Genomic DNA, 20,035 nt, shown 5'->3' on the forward strand with positions numbered 1-20,035 from the left:
TATAATTTAAAATAGAGGCTGAATAAATTAAATTTATTTCAGGTTGAATGCCTGCTTCTCTTTAGGCCCCAAATTACACATGTTAATTTAAATGACTGTAATATTTGGGAGAAGAGGAGAAAATAGCAGAAAAAAAGAGGTTAGTTGCAAAGGAAGATCTGAAAATAGGTTAGTCCTTGGCAAAACTGTTACCTGTGGGCAGACCTGCCTCCCCTGCCCGCTGGAAACACTCTACCGGTGCCTGGCCCATCTGCTCCCTGGTCCCCTGGCCTCAGCATTGCCAGCAAGACTCCAGGGTGTCCACTCTTCTTAGCAGCACATCAGAACTTGTTCTATTTCTCACAAATAGTAACATTTACCTGTCCTTTTTGTTTAACTAGGAGTTAGCAGTCTGGTGTGCAAACATACAGGATCTAGAATCACATCACCAGGCCTGAAGGCATGGCAAGTCGAATTGGGACAAATGATTTCAATGCTGAATCTCAATTTCTTTTCTTGGAATGTGGTGGCTTTTTTTTTTTTTTTTTTTTTTAGAGAGAGATTGAAAGTGGGGGGTTGCAGAGGAAGAAGGGGAGAGAGAGAATTTCAAGTGGACTCTCCATTGAGTGTGGAGCCCAGCAGATGAGGAGCGAAAATCAAGAGTTGGATTCTTAACCAACTGAGCCACCCAGGAACCCTAGAATGTGGTGACTTTCTGTTCTGTCTCCCAGGGCTGTTGTGAAGAATAATCAAAAGAGATGACTCAAAGTACTTTATTTGTATTTTGATAGCTGTTTTACAGAGACAAATTGAGTGAAGGGAATTTAAAGCATGTAATAGTGCCATCATCTCTGGGCAAAGTTTTAATCTCTCTAAGCCTCAGGTTCCTTATTTTTACAATGTGAATCTGATGTAGACATTGTTGGGATGGTGCAAGGATCAACTGAACTAAGGTTTATGCTGTATGTGCCCAATGCAGAAGTTGACTGGTGCTCAGCAGAATCTAGGGCTGGACTGGTTGGCAGATCAGACTTCTCCACCTTCTAAACTCTATGTTGGGTACCAAACAGTCTCACCTGAATGGACTCCAGGTTCAAAGACTCAAAGTCTTTTGCAGACACAGAAATTGCACGAGCTTGTTTTAGAGTCTCTGATGTAAGGAATAAACATAATTCATTATTTCTAGCCATTTGCATACAATCAGGCTGAGCAAGAGGAGTCGAATCCATGAAAATAAATACCTGGTAGTAAATGGATTTCTGAACTAGCCAAGAGAGCAGGCAGACAAAGTCAAAATCCACGGAGGAAATAGCCAGTTTATCTTCTTGCCAGTCTATCCTGGACAAGGACAGCAGCCATGGCCACACAAGGATATCCATGGAGTTTCAGAGTCCTGAAGACTTCATGACAATTAGAATCACAATTAGATACTGAATTCTCAGAGGGGCAGAGTTTTCAGTACTTACATAGGATAAAGAGGTAACATTTAAAACGTGTATCCCTGGAGGGATGAGCTACTAGTAAATTAATTATCTTCTTCTTTGCCTCTCTCTGCCTCTCTACACCATTTATTGCAGCACTGGCAACCCACCCCCACTGCTAATTTTCTTCTTACGCTTTGTCCTCAATTTCTGCTGCAATGCAATATCAGTAGCAGGGGAAAGGGGGGGGGGAGAAGAAAAGATAACTGAAAATTTCCCTGGGATCTGAATTTGAGAACTAACCTTAGATATACTTGGGAGAGGATGTGTTGGAGTCCACTGGAGACATTGATCTCAGAGTCCTATGGCCATGGTTCAAGCTCCAGCTCTGTTACTTACTCACCAGGGGCCCTGGCTGCTCTCTTAACCTCCATGAGCTGTAGTTATCTAATTTGCAAAATGAAGAGAACAGTCACTGCACTGCAGCCTCCCAGGGCTTGTTTTAAGGGTCAAACGAGACAAAGATTGTGACCGGTGCTGTGAAGTGCTAAATAAATGCATGTTATCCCTGGTGTATCTCTTAACTTGTCACACTGAAGACCCTCATCCCTCCAGGGAACTGTTCCCAATTACTGCCCGCTCCAAGTCGTCTGGACAGTGTTTGACTCATTCCCCACTCCTCTTTGCTTGAAGGGGCTTTATGGTCACTGCCTTCGTTTGCCATTTCATTTGCTGTATCAATCTGTCCCTCCATTCATTTTTCAAACATTTGCTGAATGCCCAGTATGCCCCACACAGCGTGTTATGTGCTGGGAATAGATATATAAACTATGGTCCCTGCAGTTGTGTAGGAAGAGTTAATCTCAAAAATCTTACCTACTCTCCTTCTAGAAGATTCACGATGAATCTCAAATATAACTCATCTGATCCTGAGTTACACCTTAGCTCTATAGGACCTGTGTAATGTCTGTGACTTCCTTATCCCTAAATCTAGCAAGACTAATGCTTTCCCATCCTGGTGGCACAGGATCCTAATTCTGTGCCTAATAATTACTAGCCAGGTCTTCAGCATTTCCCCAGACTCAAAAAGGTAGGTGATATCCTTTTAATCCTTCCTCTTTCAAGGAATTAAGATTAATCCTCCCAATTTCCTTTGGACACTATCTCCTGGAGGAACCTTCTCCATCTCCATAAGTAGACCTACAGCCCACTCAAGTCTCAGCTTTTCAGTGATGGTAGTAACATATTCCCTATTATTCAGGCTGTACAGGGCTGCCAGGTTGATTTTCCTACCTGACTAATCTGGATCCACAGAAACATTTCTCTCTTGCTCTGGATTTTCTTAAAACCTAGGTACACAGTCCCGGTCACATTATCATACATATTCACATGGGGCTTTAAAATTATCTCCTCCATGGCCAAATGTGTCTTGAGAATCAGTGATAATTTTTTTTTTTTTTAAACACAGCTTCTCTCAAGAAGAAAACTTGGAAATTAATCCCATCAGATATGTGGCAAAGGCCACCTTATAAAACAGCAAAGGACAGGCTCCGAGGTTAGTGACAGAGCATATCTGAGTTCCTCACACTGCAGCAGCAGGGAGCGACAAAGCCAGGACCCTGTGGGATTGCTCTCCCTTCTGCTAATGGCACTTGGTTGGCAGAAGTGATGAGATTCTAGCATCCTCAAATGGACAGAAGATAAATAAACACCCTTCTCTCTCTCTCTCTCTCTCTCTCTTTCTCTCTCTAAACAGACAAGTTGCAGCTCGGAAATTTTTCAGTTTTTCTCATTGCAAAATCAATACCCATCAGCAGTTTGAAATTAAAGGCAAGATTAGGCCTCAGTTTTATACATGCCTTATTGTATTCCAAAAGCTTTCTACTCAGTCAGATAAATCTTCTTTAAGAGGATTAGGAAACTTTCATTATCTTTATCTAACCTGAACTAACACTAAGTCTGAAAAATTAATCTATAGACTGGACAAAAGCCAATAGGTGCTGGGAAGAAGGAGGACTCTTAGACTTCTTTCTAATTGAGCAGTGGGGTCTCTGTTTCCACCTACTAGAAATTCAACTGGTCTCCAATGAAAGAATAAGTTGCTCCATTGCTAAACAAGACAGAAGATAATGCAGCTCCCTGCGTGCCCTCCTTTTACCTCTCAGTAAATGGAAAGACCATCTGCTGAGTTTTCCAAGGGAAGGTTGTCTCCTTTCACCCCCACCTTTCCTGATCTTCTGCACTTGATTTCACAGGCCTCCTCAGCCACCCAGAGCTACAATAGTCACTTGGCCTGAAATGTAGAGACTGTGAGGAACTGACCTCTGAAATTGAAGTCACTCCACTGCTCTGCTCTTGCCTGTTCTCAGACTCTTTCTGACTCAAACCTATGAGACCCACAGGGAGACCCCACTGACTTCCATATCCATCCCAAGGAATTGCTCCAAGGGCCTTATGAAGCACATTATCCCTGAAGCTCTACATCACTAGCCCTTTATGGCCTGTATTGACTTTGACATGCTTACACAATCTGTCTTATTTCCTGAAAAGTGATAGCCTTGTTCTGTTTGAGTCTGTTTCTGTACAGTGCCTGACAGTTCTTTTTTATTTCAGTGCTGCATTTCCTGAATTTTAAGATAACTTTGCTGTCAAGGCCACGAAGGTGCCACGGAGGCGTCAGTTCAATGCTGAGAATTTCAGCTCCTCTGGAGCCAAGCCCAGGTGGCAGGCGGGGTAGTGAGAACTCACACCCCCTTGTTTTCTGCACCCCAGGAACTTTCAACAGACATTCCAGCTCATCTCAGATAACTGATCTCACCAAGTGCCTCTACCAGCCTCTGAGAAGAAGCAACAGGCATGACAGTTGTCTTTATCTCCAGATGGCAAGCCGTCTTGTAGCTCCAAAGCAGAGATCATTACCAAGCCATACCCCTGGGTGGGACATGTATGGAGAATGGAAACAGCGGAGTGTACAGACATCTGTCATATGCAGGCTGATGTGGGCATCTGAAAGCCCTCAGAGATGAGAGAAGGGCTGGAAGGCTGAACTGAGATTGGGCTTCAAGCAATATGGCATCACCAGGGTCTGGATGGGGAACAGAGCTGCAGAAGACTTATCTTTGGTCTGGAACAAGCTGTTACAAATGGCCCCACAGAACTGGAGATCTGGTGAAGAGCTCTTCTAGCCAAAAAAAAAGGATATCTATCCTGAATTCTACAAGTGATTAAAGTATAAAACAACAACAACAACAACAAAACACGAATCTATACTGAAACTTTCCATGAAACTAACAGAAATTAGAAAAATTATATTCTTTAGTAAGGCAAGGGTGAGGGGATCCACATGAACTAAGCCAAGATGCCACACACATTTTACAATTTGAAAAAAGAAAAAAAGTTGAATCTACTGCAGATGGGATCTAATAAAAGGCACTTACAAAAGACTGAATCATACCCAGGGACTCATTCAAACACTGAGGAGAGCTCAGGGTTGACTCCAACAGGTCAGTCGTGGAAACAGTGAGAAAAGTCTACCCAACCCTCTCCTTTAGTGGAGGAAGGCTATGGCACTGGGCGTGGGAAGTAGTCTCCTTAGCACTTCATTGCTACCATGAGTCAAAACCTGACAGAAACTGCTTTACATGGTGATGAGGGAGATGGGGGAGTGAGGTTAGGCAGGACAGTTTAAAATAAGTCCATTTGTATTGCTGCCTTGTTTTAAAATGGCTCCCAAATTCTCACAGTTGTTACCTGAATGTATTTTTAATTCTTAATATTTGATAGTTGATATCTGGGAATCTGCCATTTCTCACCCTTATTTTTTTCCCTACATTGTGAAATTCTAATGAAAACCTATTGAATAATATGCTTGGGTACACTGACACAGATTTTTTTTAAAGGGAGAATGCGGGACGATGTTAGAAAACATCTCCCCTTTCAAAAAATTTTATTAATGTATTTCTGACATTGACCTGGAGATAGCATTTTGATTAATATCCTCCTTAATCTCAGCTCCATTGTGAGGCTAAAGAGATGCAAAGATCCAGCATCCATGCCAGGGAGGACTTGGCCACAGCACCCAGAACCCCTTCTGGAACACACACACCCAGCAACCATCCAAAAACCAGTCACAAGGCACATAACTTCACATCGATGTTATTAACCTCTTATTATGGAATAATCTTATGAAAGGTAACTGAAAGGCACAATACTATTTTTTAGTATTTCTTGTCCAACTCCAGAGTACTAAATAACTTAATAAAGTTTAACTAGCACATGCCAAGCAATTTGTTAATAAGAACAGAAGGACCAAGATAAAATTGAGAAACTGTGAAGCTATTCAGTACTTAGTAAAGAACCCAGCAGATGGGAAGGAATCCAAAACAACACTCAATCTTGGGGTTCTATAGAGGAAAATGTTTTTCATGTCTTCATACATGAGTAAAAGCCAAGTTTGAGATTATGCTTCCCTTCCATCATTGACAAGACCTCTAACTCCCAGATCCAGCTGTGACTCACCTTGCACTATGAGGTGGACCCGGGAAGTTTTAGGGTGGTTGTCTGTCTGCACAGAGCAGGTGTACGGGCCTTCGTCATACACATCCACGTTCTGGATCATGATGCTGTACTGGGTTGGAGTGTTGACCAGGATGATCACTCGAGGGTCTATGGACCACTTGTCATTCCCAGCATAGAGGATGGTGCTACGGTTTAGCCAGGCCACCCGGGTGACTCGGTCATCTATGGTACACCTGTAAGTGAGGGGTGTGGAGAAAGGAGAGGAGGGACGTAGGAGAGGGGTGGTGGAAAAGGAAAGAGAAGTGGGGAAGAAAGAAGAGAGTGTTGAGAGATTGTATTAGAAATGTGGTTGCTATATTTTGAAGACTAAATGAAACAACATAACCCAATGTTAAAGGAAACAGTCAATTATTGATGAAACCTCCTAAATATAGGGTAACAGTGGCCTGAATCATCTTGAAGAACTGATGATATAAAATCATTCCTATTTGAGTTAGGAACATATTATGTGAATATCTTTGCTGTATATTTGCTTTCCATCTTATTTTTCCCCCTCGGCTTATATGAAAATTAGTTTATATTTCTTGAGTACATTTACCACATTGTGGGAGAAGTGGCCCAGGGGCATAGGGGAGAGAAAAGTAGATCAGTATTTCAAATAAGGTCACAGATAATCCAAAAAGCAAATACCTAACTTGTTGTTAGTCAAAAAGTGAACATTTTTACTGCCAGGCCTCCCTAGTATCCATAATCTCCTTGTACCCCTAAGCTACCCAAAGCCTGCAAACTACGATTTATAACACGGATTGATAAAATTCACCTTAGAAACCCAACAATTTTTGAGGAAGTCAGGGCTACCTCTAAAAATGTCAGCAGAAAGAATAAGAAAGTGGTCAGTTAGTGTTCCTTTTCCCGCTTACGGCCACCCCCCTCCAAGAGAATAATATAGCTGATGTCACCTCAGACATCATCATGGTAAAGAGCTAACCTCTTATTCCCTCATAACCTCACATCCCTTCTTCCCTACAACTGGAAACTATGGAATTTCTTTTTTGGTATGTATTACTTGCAGTCTTTCAAGTTTAATGCAGAAACAAATACACCTGCTGGTCAGAAAGAAAATTTGCATATGTGCATCATGATCCTATAATCTGTGAAAAGAAAAGAAAAGAAAAGAGGGGCACCTGGGCAAATCAATAGGTTAAGTGTCTGATTCTTGGTTTCAGCTCAGGTCATAATCTCAGGGTAATAAGATTGAGCCTCCTATGGGGCTCTGTGCTGGGCATGGAGCTTGCTTACTCCTTCTGCCTGTCCCCACTGCTCACTCTCACTGTCTCTCTCTCTTAAAAAAAAAAAAAAAAAAAAAAGGAAAGGAAAGAAAGAGAAAGAGAGAAAGAAAAAGAAAACAAAAGGGAATCCCTTATAAATGTGGATTGCAAAGATGGGTGTAGTTAAAGGCCCTAGATACGCCCACCTGCCACTTGTTGCTTTAGTCTGAACCTGAGTGCAGTATCTGGGCAAATAGGAAAGTACAATTATACCTGTGCCGGTCTCTGCAGACATTCTAGCAAAGAGGTATGAGGCCCACCTTAGGGCACAAGGAACATGAATCCAGCACCTCCACGTGAAAAAACAGAAAAAAAAATTGCCATATCTCACCAAATCTGATTCCTTTTTGTTTGTTTGTTTAAAGATTTTATTTATTTGACAGAGAGAGATCACAAGTAGATAGAGAGAGAGAGGAGGAAGCAGGCTCCCCGCTGAGCAGAGAGCCCTATGAGGGTCTTGATCCCAGGTCCCTGAGATCATGACCTGAGCCGAAGGCAGAGGCTTAACCCACTGAGCCACCCAGGCGCCCCTCTGATCCCATTTTGACTGAAAGCAGAGAGCCTTTTGACAAGGCTCAGGTGATGAAAGCACCAAGGACACTGGCAATGAAGGAGAGAGATCAAGCACATTTGAACATACTGTTTTCCCTTAACAAGGTGGTCATCCTGAATGGCCATAGGAGCAGAATAATACTGAAGCACTAAAATAACAAATTTCTGTTGAAAGAGGAAAAGTGTGAACCACCTGGGTGGCTCTGTCATTTGGTGGATGCCTTTGGCTCAGATCATGATCCCGGGATCCTGGGATCAAGCCCCACGTCAGGCTCCCTGCTCAGCAAGAAGCTTGCTTCTCCCTCTTCTACTCCCCCTGCTTGTGTTCCCTCTCTCCCGTGTCTCTCTCTGTCAAATAAAATAAAATCTTAAAAAAAAAAAAAAAAGACGAAGAAGAGGAAGAAGAGAAAGGGGACAGCACTCGGTTTAGCAAAATACTCTCCCTGGATGGTATGGCACACAGAAATAATACTAGCTTCCAATCCCAGAAGTCTTATGCATAAGTCCACCTGTCAGTCAGCAGGTCCTGGCAACCTTGGGGTTAGGCTGATAAATAGATGCTTTCAAAGGACAAGAAGAAATTTTTCTCTTCTAACTTTTATTTGCTGTCTTTCAAACTACAAAAATGAAGTAAGCATGATTAAACATGTGAACAAATGAGGCCCTTAATTTGGTAACATTCTGGCTATTTCTTCCACATCTCACTCCTTACATACATATATTCACATATGTAAAGACTGTGTTGATTTATTTACCTGAAATAGAATCATACACTAACATTCCTAGAATCAGTTTGTTTGTTTGTCTCTTTGCTTTTTAACTTGACACAGACTTCTCTGAACACCAGTAGTTTCTGGGCCAACCTTATTTGCCATTAGAATATGATAATTCAAGTATTATTGAGTGACTGCCACCTTCACAGGTGTGTCATGGTGATAAAAAAAAAAGAAGCCATGCTGTTTCCTCCATATCTTGCAACTCTAGCTTCAGTCTCTATGTAGTTTTTTTCCTTCTCTAGCAACTTGATATTTCCTTTATGAAGATCAAAAAGCCTTAAAGAACCTTCCCCACTCTACATTTCCTAAAGCATTTATTAGCAGAACCAAAAAAAAAAAAAAAAAAAAAAAAAAAAAAAAAAAGATAAGTTCATTCATTTACTCTCAGTTGCAAATGATTGATAAGGGTTAGTGTGCAACCTTTCTTCATAACAGTTGTGTTTTCATAAACACCAAATCCCTGTTTGAATAACTCCTAACATTGAAGTTCTAATTGTGCAATGCCAGGAACTGGCAAGCTTAGAAGGGGATGGTAAATTGGGACAGAGTAAAGAGAGTCACCTTCTAATCCTCAGGACCACACAAACTCAGGTGACAAGGTACAAACACATATGTTGCTTTCATTTTGCTAAATTATGTAACCTCTTGCACATTTTTAAGTTGATATAATTTTTAAAATCTAAATTAAAAGGATACATTACTGGCCTGTGGAGAATATTCAGATTTAAAGTTAAACTGTCACAATATTCCTTTATATATCCATTTTTTTTCAATAAAATTAAAATGCAATAGTGATTTGATTGTCTAGTTTCAAAATTTATGAACAAGCTCTTCTTAATTAGTCATAAAATGTGCATTGTTCCTTTTTAAAACCTTAACTTTTGTGTTTCCAATATGTCCTCTGTAGGATTTTATCTTGATGTAGTATTTGAGACTTAAAAATCTTCTATTGATCAGCTCTCATATTTATTTGCAAATATATAGAGAGAGATTGAAATTGAGATTTCTTTTATGTCTTGTGATCATAAAGCTCTGAGTAATACTATCTTCTTTTAGAATGAGTTATCATTACAAGGACAATATCGATAAAACAACATAAATATATTGTCCATGTTTTTAAGTATAATTAAACATAAAAAGTAAACTTTTACTGGAAATCTAGTACTTAATAGAGTAGATGAAGCTTTTTAAAATTGTACCTTGAATAAATACCATTGCTGCTAGAATGAGATAGAGCTCAGGACCCATTTGATTCCTGTTTTTGTTTGAGAAAAACCTAGTTCACATAAGCAAGGGAGAATCTTGTATAGCAGTGCCACTCAATTCTTTGAACCCCTTCCAAGATGTGTGCCAACAATCACACAGTAATACAGCTTCAAAAATTATTTTAATGATCTCACAGCTGACAATTCAATTAGTTCCTCCTTCAATTTCTTTCAAAGCAATGAATTGAAAAATACCTGACTTGCAAAAGGCTTTGTAACTCAGTATTAAATTTATTCAATTTCACAATATCTGGACAGTATACTGCTAACATTTTACCGGGTCTTATCAAATGACTATTAAAGATACGTTTCTCTTTTACTTAGAAGCACGTAGTTTAACCCAATACGGCCAGAAAGGTAGGTAAAACTGAATGCTGTTTATTTTAATAGGCCAAATCACATTGTCCTCTGCCAGTAAACACCTTTCTCTCTCTCTCTCTCTCCCTCTCTCTCTCTCATTCCAAGGTAGACAAGGCATCGCTTTACCATGAATTTATTACAAATATATGTTTCTGCTTCCTTTTGTGGGGCCCCCTTCCAAGGGAAGCCTTTTTTTTTTTTTTTTTTTAAATAGTTGGATGGTGTAAATGACAATGAAAGTAAAAGTAAATTCTTTCCTGGACAACTTAGAAAGTGGGAACCGTCTGAAAGGAGAACCAGAATTACAATTTAATTTCAAGCACCTTCTCAGGCAACTGATTTAGGAAATCTGAGATCCTGAATGCATTCTCTTAAAACTTTCATTGTGCTCCATGAAACTAGAAGAAACCAGAGAGGGAGACAAACCATAAGAGACTCTTAATCCCTGGAAACAAACTGAGGGAGGGGTAGGAGGGATAGGGTGGCTGGGTGATGGACATTGGGGAGGGCATGTGCTATGGTGAGCGTTGTGAATTGTGTAAGACTGATGAATCCCAGTCCTGAACTCCTGAAACAAATAATACAATATAAGTTAATTAAAACAAAACAAAACAAAAAAGCCTTTCAGTGCGTGTATAAGATCTACAACTGCAAGTTGGAGTGCATGGAACTTGGCTCAAATTACCAGGGGGGTTTCCAGGGACTGACTTTAAAATAGGTCAGTTAAAATCTATCCTCCAGAGGCAAAACATACTCTCAGTGCCCTACCACACAGCCCTTGGAAAGCCTTGTGTACTCCTTGGGTAGACATACCCTAGACATATCTATAGCCCAAGTTACCTGCTCTTGAACCTGGGCCTCATTAGTGAACATAGAGGCTAAATGGATAAATCTATCTCTCTGAATGGGAGAGAGCTGGTTCATTGAGTCTGTGCGGTCCTAGAACCTAAAGAATGATAAAGACACTTGTAAGAATAATGGTATTATTTGAGGGACAAGAAAGAAACATAACAGGGAACAGTAGGAAGAAGAATTTTTTTTAAAAAATGCTTAAGTGCTCTTCCAAACCTGACTCCTTCCCTGCTGTTTATGACTGTGTTGGACTCTCATTAACCAGAAGCACACAGAGGAGAAATTTTTATGTTAAATAAGGGCATCCAGGAAGAAAGTTAAGAAACATTAATGACAACTTTCTAATTTCTTGAAAACTCTTTTAAGTCTCTCAAATTCTTACTTTTGTACAAACCCTATCTAGTGCTCCTTGATAAGATAGAACTCATTACAACTCTACTGTAATGTCTAAAATTACATAGTACTTATAGTTACCTAGGACAGTGTAAGAACTTTCCATATATTAAATCACCTGATCCTCATAACTACCCTTTGAGACACATTCTATTACTATCACACTTTAGAGATCAAAAACTGAGACGCAGAGAGGCTCCAGACTCTAACAGCTGGTACAACTGGAGCAAGGAATTTAGACCTAGGCAGCCTGCTGTAGAATTCCTGCACTTAAGAGTGGTGGTCTTCAGGGGCACCTGGGTGGCTCAGTGGGTTAAGCCTCTGCCTTCAGCTCAGGTCATGATTCCAGGGTCCTGGGATTGAGCCCCACATTAGGATGTCTGCTCAGCAGGGAGCCTGCTTCCTCCTCTCTCTCTGCCTGCCTCTCTGCCTACTTGTGATCTTTGTCTGACAAATAAATTACTAAAATCTTTAAAAAAAAAAAAAAAGGGCAGGGGGCGCCTGGATGGCTCAGTGGGTTAAGCCTCTGCCTTCAGCTCGGGTCATGATCTCAGGGTCCTGGGATCGAGTCCCGCATCGGGCTCTCTGCTGAGCGGGGAGTCTGCTTCCCCGCCCCCCCTCTGCCTACCTCTCTGCCTACTTGTGATCTCTCTCTCTCTCTCTGTCAAATAAATAAGTAAAATCTTAAAAAAAAAAAAAAAAAAAAAAAGAGTTGTGGTCTTCTCCTTGAGAAGAAAGTGCTTGTGTCTCAAGAATCCAAGTAATAAGGCCAGTACGAGATGGTTGGCATTATCTAAACATTTTCCCACAAATTTATGGATAGATACTTGGAAATGCCTTCTGTACATTCTTAAACCACCTCAAGCTATTTGTGAAGAATGAAAATACTCAGAAAGGTCAAAGAAATGCCCCCCCCCAAAAAACATTGGAGGAAAGGAATCTTGCAGGCAAAGTTGTCATTTCTGACTCCACTGAATATGGGACATGGGATTAAGATGAGAGTCATTTTGCTTTGTTTTCAAGGAGGAGGTACAAATAAAGGAAATCCATGTTTTCAAGCAGTGGTTCTCAAACTTCATTCATTGGATTCACTCCGAGAGCTCTTTGAAACACAGATTGCTGAGTCCAGCTCCCTAGTGCTTCTGATTCAGTGGGTTGGAAGTGGGCTGAGAATCTGCACGTTTAAGTTCCCTGGTGAAATCCATCCTGCTGGTCTGGGGACTTCTCTTTAAGAACCACTGCCTTCAAGAAACCAGACAAGAGACAACTTGGAATTTAATCAAAATAATAAAATCTTCCTAAAAAGTGAAATCAGCCAGCTTTAAGGTTTTTGTCCGTGTTCTTCATGTTTGCTTTTGTTTTTATATTTTGCCTCTGAAAATACAATATAAAAAACTATGATGATTCATATTACAGATATTTAATCAATATTTAATGTATACTAGATTATGTTCCAGGAACCGAGAATGCTGGCTGGCAAACAGACAAAGGTTATGGGCCTTGAAGCCATGTCCAGTGAGACAATGAAAGCATATAAGTAAATAAGCATCTTAGTTTCAGAGAATGGCAAGGAGTAAAAGCAAAGCAGGTTAAGAAATGGTGAATGCCATGGGTCCTGGGAGCATATCTGAGACAGAGGGGTCAGGAAATGCTCTCTGGGACCTGCATACTAGATGCTGAAGTTTTTACAATCTTAAATCTGAATGCAATCCAATGCATGTCTGAAAATCACATCTAATTTAAAATAGAAGTCACATCTCAATTATATTCGCAAATAGCTGCAGGAACATTTAGATATTATGGGTGACTAGAGAACAAGCAATCAATTAATTAATGAGAACAAGTATTATATTTTATTTATTCATTTATTTAAGAGATAGAGAGAGTACATGGGCACAGGAGCACAGATGGGTGGGGCAGAGAGAGCTTTATGTTCCACGCTCGGCTGGAGCCTGACACAGGGCTCAATCTCATGGCCCTGAGATCACAACCTGAGCCAAAACCAAAAGTTGGAGGCCCAACCGAATGTGCCAACCAGGTGTCCCAAGAACAAGTATTTTAAACCATGTATTTGGTTTAAATCTCTCCTGCATCGTTAACTCTGTAAATGTTAGTGTTCAGAGAATTGAAAACTGGCATTTTTAGAAACTGAAGTTAACCAGAAAGTGTCTGCCCCTTTTACTGGGATAATACCTAAAATACCTTGCATGCCTCTCTGTCTTAATGAGTAGACAGTAGTGAATAGAGTTTAACCTCTAATACAAATGAATCATTCTAAACCTCCACTCACTCTTTTTGTAAATGCAATGTTAATTTAGAATATCCTGGACTTCTTTATTGAAGGTACAACACTGGATTTTTTTTACCCACTTGGGTTATGTACACCACATGGATCAGAACCATGTCAGTGGTCTTCGTTTTATCACCAGCCCCTCGCAGAGTCCATCTGGCATCTATTAGGTGATCAGTACATATTTATAATGATCAAAAGTGAGACAATATTTTTCAAACTGGTATCAAAAGAACCCACAAAGATTATAGATAATGATGTGGTATTATATATTTTAATGTTGCTATGAGTAGATTTTAAATGTTTTCACTACAAATAAGATATGTTAATTATGTGATGGGATGGAGGTGTTAGCTTTTGCTAGGTGGTAATCATTTGCAATAAATAAGTGCATCAAATCAACATGTTGTTCACCTCAAACTTAAAAATATTATAAGTCAATTATATCTCAATAAAGCTTGGGGGCAAAAAAAAGAACCTATAGAAGGTGAAGTAGATATCCTCGGAGATATTTGTGTGTTTGCATGTCTCTGTAGGATAGGCACACATACACAACATCCATAGGCTCTTTACTTCTATTTTTTAATTTAGTGTTTTCATTTGTAAAATATTCTGAAAAAATATATATATACCTATTCTGCAAGTGGTGACCACAATTAGATTTAAATGTTCAGATTTGTGTCTATTATTACAACGGTATCAAAGAGTACTTCTTCTGTTGCCTCAGGCTGATGAGAAAATACAGAGGTGGACTTAGGGTTCAGCAGTACATTTCTGCCAAAGAAAGCTAAAGGATGTCAGGGTCCACAATAGTAACAAAGGTTCTCTAAAGTTGAAATGAAATGATGTGCAAAGAGAATTCATATGGGACGTACTGAAGTCAAAACTGATGCTCTGACAGCAGTCAGTACCATATTCACATTGCAACGTGGAAATTAATTTAATAAAACATCATCTGCTCCATTAAATTAATGTTGTTAATTTTAGTGGTTATATATGCATGTGATTTATAATTTTAGATTTTAGAGTCATGTGAATGTTTAAAGGTTAAGGGATTTATACCTAATTAGATAGATAGATAGATAGATAGATAGACAGACACACTTATTTATTTATTTATTTATTTATTTATTTTTACCTAATGTTACTACTGGGAATCCCTGAAATCTTGTTTCTGTCGACACATGTCCCCTGTCTTTAAAATGGCCTTCTAGGGGCAGCTGGGTGGCTCAGTTGGTTAAGCGACTGCCTTCAGCTCAGGTCGTGATCCTGGAGTCCTGGGATGGAGTCCCACATCCGGCTCTCTTCTCAGCAGGAAGTCTGCTTCTCCCTCTGACCCTCCCCTTCTCGTGCGCTCTCTCTCTCTCTCTCTCTCTCTCTCAAATAAATAAAATATTTAAAAATAAAATAAAATAAAATGGCCTTCTAGAGAATACTCAATTTAAGAAATCCTGATAAAGATGACAGAGTTGAATGTTAAAGCTCCAATATGCATTTTCCTTGAATTTCCTTTTCAAATTTTTGTTTTTGCTTTTGAATATCTTTGCCCTTTTATATAAATTGAGTTAATTGAATATTGGTTAGGAACCTTACATGCATCAAAACATATTAATAATACCAGTTTGAAAAATGGAAAGAACTTGCTTTAGAAAATTCAAAGACCAGTAACAAATGAATTTTTTAAAGGAAAGGAGAAGAGGCAAAACAAAATGAAATATTTGCAGCTCAATTCCCAGGGTATTTTAAATTGCACAAAGCTGTTCTCCTGGGAAGCTTTAACTACTCACTTATTTCCTGAGTTACAAATACAGCCAACTCTAGAGCATCAACAAGGACCCTAAATTATGTAAGGGAGAACTTTATGATTCAGATAGTTGAAAAATTCAACGAGAGTAATAACTCTGCTAGAGCTAATATTTGCTGATAATGTATTGGTGGAGAATCTATATGAGAGCATCTGCAGAAGAGTTGGGGAGGATTGGAGCTCCTTAGATAGTGTCCAGTATGGAAATATTTCAGTCCAGCACAAGACTGACTTTGAAGGCTGACAGATACATGACACCTGCAGATTGTCCCTAATTGGAAGATGGTGCAACACTAGCAACATCTGGAGGTGGGGGGTTACATTAATACACAGAAAGAGTGCATGAGTTTGTTTGTGTGCATGTGTGTATGTGTGTAAGTGGGGTGTCATCCAGAGAAATGGAAAAAAATATATACAAATGCATGCAAAATTGGGCCCTTGAGAAAAGTGAGCATTTCAAACCAAACTAAGGAAGTGTGTGGTATCCTGAAAATAGTGTCACCTGAAGCAGAAAATCAGCTTCAGGATGATGATGTGTTGTGGTTTCAGCCATGACCGATGATATATGAGTCCATCAGAACGGTGCTCATTGTGTCCCCAAGCAAGCAAGGAGATCTTCCCTTCCCCACAAGCACAATGAGGGCTCTACTGAATGTAGGGAGCAGCTTCACACACCTCACCACCCAAGTGAGGCTGCCAGGCAGAAGGCAGTTCAGAACAGAGCATCTGATAGAATGAAAGAAAATGAAGGGAGTGATTTATGTGGAAAGACGGCTCTGCAGAGAGGTGAAATTGCTTACACCCGCAAAGGGGGTTAAACAGCATGGCTGTGGGAGGAAAGAGGAGAATTCCTATCATGCCAGCAGAAGGCAAAGCATAGGGTAGCTAAACGTAATTATGAAGAGAAAGGGTCTGCAGAAAGGCAAGAGGAAGCTCTCTGAACAAAATAATGAATGATTGAGCTGGCTTCTTCCTGGACTTCAAGATATTCCGTAAATTCACAGTATATTGGGAAGATAAGTATATTGGTTTCCTAAGAACACACAGGTAAGGCCAAAATAAAAATGGCAGCTAAAACCATCAAAAGAGACCAGTGCCTGCCTTCAAGATTCTTATGATCTTAGGTGAATGATAGAATACAAGAGGATTAAAGAGATACTCTTCATATGCATGGACATAATAAAAAGTGTAAATTCACCTATTCATAAATATTTATTAAGTACTTACTAAGTGGCAGACACTCGACTAGGCCATGTCTCTGCCCTCACGGTATTTTCAGATGGTGGAAGAAATATGTAATCAATAAACCGTGAGAACCCTTGTATACTTACTATAAACTGAACTGGGATGGTTGCTGGGACAGTCCATGAACCGGGCATGGCATGGGAAACCCTGGATAGATACACAGTATAGAAATGGGCCTTTCTTAACGATTAGCCTAAGGCTGAACACTGAGACAGAACACCAGTCACACATGCTGGGTACAGAGAGAATTTTAGATGGAGGAGAGGGAAGATGTGTAGGCTCTGAGAAAAAGGTTGATTCAGGTAAGGAACAGAATGGAGGCTAGAGTGGCCCAAGCAAGGAAGATGGGAAAATGGGTAGATTCCTTGAGACGGGACATACACATATCTACTGTAAAACGTCTGTATTTTACTCAAGCTGTCATGGGGAATCTTTGAATATGCTTATGTGGAGGTATGCCATAATCTAAGTGATGCCTTTTATAAGAAAATGCTAGACTTCCATGGAAGAATGAACTGTAGCAGGACAGGAGGCAGAAGAACTACTGGATCCCTGTAGATATGAGAGAGAAGTCATGTGACAAGAGGGTCCACAGCCTCTTGGAAGGGGTAATGGAGCCATAAATGAAGAAAGGGAGTAAGGCATGAATGGACAGTGAAGTGTGTTGAAAATACTTGCAGCCAACAGTTTCAAGAATGTTGGCAGCAAAGGTAGAAAGACAAATGGAGCCATCAAGGACATGAGGGTCTCCTGAGGTTTTTATTTGTTAGTTTGTTTCTTTTAAGACTAGAAATACTTGGGAACTTATTCATTTTATAAATATTTACTGAATACCTATTGGGTGCTAGGAATTGTCAAATTTTTATATGCCCACAAATTACCTGTACATCTTATTAATTTAGTAGATCTGGTTGAGGACCAGCATTCTGCATTTCCAACAATTTCTGTAATTATACTGACATGCTAGGGACCACACTCCACACAGCCCAATTTTAGGTACTACAGATGCAACTGTGAATAAGACAACGACCTTCTTACATTCCAATATATAAGTATATGCTGATGAGGCTGACCTTATTGAATAGGAAAATTGGTGATGCTAAAGAAAGGGGAAAACAGAGAAAAATAACTATAAAGTTGAAAAACTACAGATCTAGAATGCATAAAGAAAAAGATGCTTCATCTGTTGACTCCTAGGAGAAGAAAAAAAATAATGGAAACACAGGAGCATTTGTGGATCTGGTCATAGGAAAATAAGGAGGCTACTGAGTGATGGTTTCTATTTTCTCTGAAGGAGAGGGCAAAATTATCAGCTGAAAGTAAATGGGACAGTAGGAGACAGGGGAAGGGGGATGCAAGACAAAGTGAAATAGCTATTTGCTATTATGAATAGCTATTGCCCAAAATGAGAGCAAAATTACTGGGGAATTCTACTAGTTACACAGGTTGTGCTGAGCTCCATTTGTAGTTGATGGCCAAGGATTTATCACCACAATACTCTGCCCCAGTTTTGAAGAGATTCTCCAGCACTGCCCTGCTGCAGGCACAGAGAGTGGTTACTTTGGTTCATCCAGTGTTGGAGTATGCCAGATGGGCGAGAGAGAAGAAGCTGAGGATTAAAGGAACTGAAAAATTATTGAGTGAATAAAGAAGATAACGGGTTAATGGACAGAGAGAACCAGGTGGGTTCAACGCACTGGGAGACTTAATAAGGTCTTTGAATAAATGAGCTGGAATGAAAGAGAGTGTACATGAGAGAAAGGAGGAATATTTGGTGATCTTGCAACCGTGACCTTTGTCAATGAGGGATTAAACTAACTTTGAGACCTGATGGATCATCTAGGTGGCTCTTAACAATATTGAGAAGGATGGTGGGAGTCAGGAGCTCATTTATGTGCCTCAGTGACATATGTAAACCGAGCACTGTAGACACAGTATTTTATGATGTTAAGGAGAGGGCTCTGGGATCAGACATATAAGGGCTGTGCTACTTACTAGCTGATGACCTAGAACAAGCCTTTTGTTTAACTATTCAGAACATTATTTTCCCATCTGTGAAGTAGGATGAACATATTTACTTCACAGCATTATTCGATATTATTATGAGCCTGAATGAAGTTATACCTGTGCAAGAGTCAGAATTGTACCTGGCAAATAAGAAGCATTCTATAAACAGAGACTGCTCTATTGCTACTGTCAAAGAGCTCTCTTGCTTCATTTGGAAAACTATAATTCAACTTTTATTATCTGGGAGTGTCTGCTAATTTAACCAAGCGATATGGAATCCATTTTCTTATTACTTTCTAAGGCGTTCTGAAGGCTTCTCTTTCTGTATCTTCAAATCCACAAAGAATGGTGTTTGCTTTAGGGTTTTTTGAACCCAGTTTCAGAACAAGTCATTCTTCTGGCTAATAGATCAGAAGTGACATGGGATTTACATTTATAACATTACCTAGCAAATCAATCCAGTGCATTTCCAATTTACCTCTAAATTCTTTCACTTCTAATAAGGTCTTCCTTCTTTTCTGAAAATTTCTCATTCCAGAAGTATCCTGTACATGACCAATGCACAGCTGTACAATAGGATTTTATTTCCCTCTAAGGTTTATTTTCTCAGCTATAGCCACTGAGACAACTTTAACTTTGTATTTTTATCAGGCCTTGTCCACAGTGTGTTGACACAGTAGTTGATGGGCTAGTTTCTAGATTGATGACCAGTGGTTGGAAAATGCTGTATTTCTAAAAATACATAATTGAAAGATCAATCAATACAATTGTGCACACCTGCAAGAGAATTCAGTTGGCTCACAGTCTCCCTGTAGCTCATGTGGTGGTGTCCTTGTCTCGGGCAGCCTCATTGTGTAAACAGGCCAACCCCTGGTCTAGAAAAGCCAGATACTAGAGCAGACTGAAGCATGCAAGCTGTGGAATTGCTGCAGGACAGGAGAGTGGTGGGCTACTGAGGTCAGGATCACAGTTGAATGGGTTGTTTCAGGTCAGGAGCTTCAGGGCAATGCATTCAGTTCTTTTAAGAGATATTTACTGCCCAGATACTGCGGGACACTGAGGAAAAGTGAATAATTATTTGAAAGGTTTCACTTCCAGCCCAAGGACACACCATTAGCTGGTACAGGAGTTTTTCAGAGTCAGTAGTAAGTATGAATCTTAAGATAGATGAAGATCAAGTGCAGATTTTTGAAAGGGTCTCTCCCCAGAATTGGGCACCGCGCCAATAATCAGTGCATGGTCATC

At 39.9% G+C, this 20,035-nt stretch overlaps 1 protein-coding gene across 6 annotated transcripts in view; it reads right to left on the reverse strand.

Annotated features, from left to right (window-relative positions):
- Positions 1–20,035, reverse strand: part of OPCML (opioid binding protein/cell adhesion molecule like) — a 1,091,065-nt gene that overhangs the window by 229,874 nt on the left and 841,156 nt on the right. For all 6 annotated transcript variants that reach the window (XM_059185328.1, XM_059185319.1, XM_059185311.1 and 3 more), the window contains one exon: positions 5,919–6,151. In XM_059185328.1, the coding sequence (XP_059041311.1) occupies positions 5,919–6,151 (233 nt within the window). The remainder of the gene's footprint in view (positions 1–5,918; positions 6,152–20,035) is intronic.

This window comes from Mustela lutreola, chromosome 1 (assembly GCF_030435805.1).
Source record: "Mustela lutreola isolate mMusLut2 chromosome 1, mMusLut2.pri, whole genome shotgun sequence".
NCBI lineage: Eukaryota > Metazoa > Chordata > Mammalia > Carnivora > Mustelidae > Mustela > Mustela lutreola.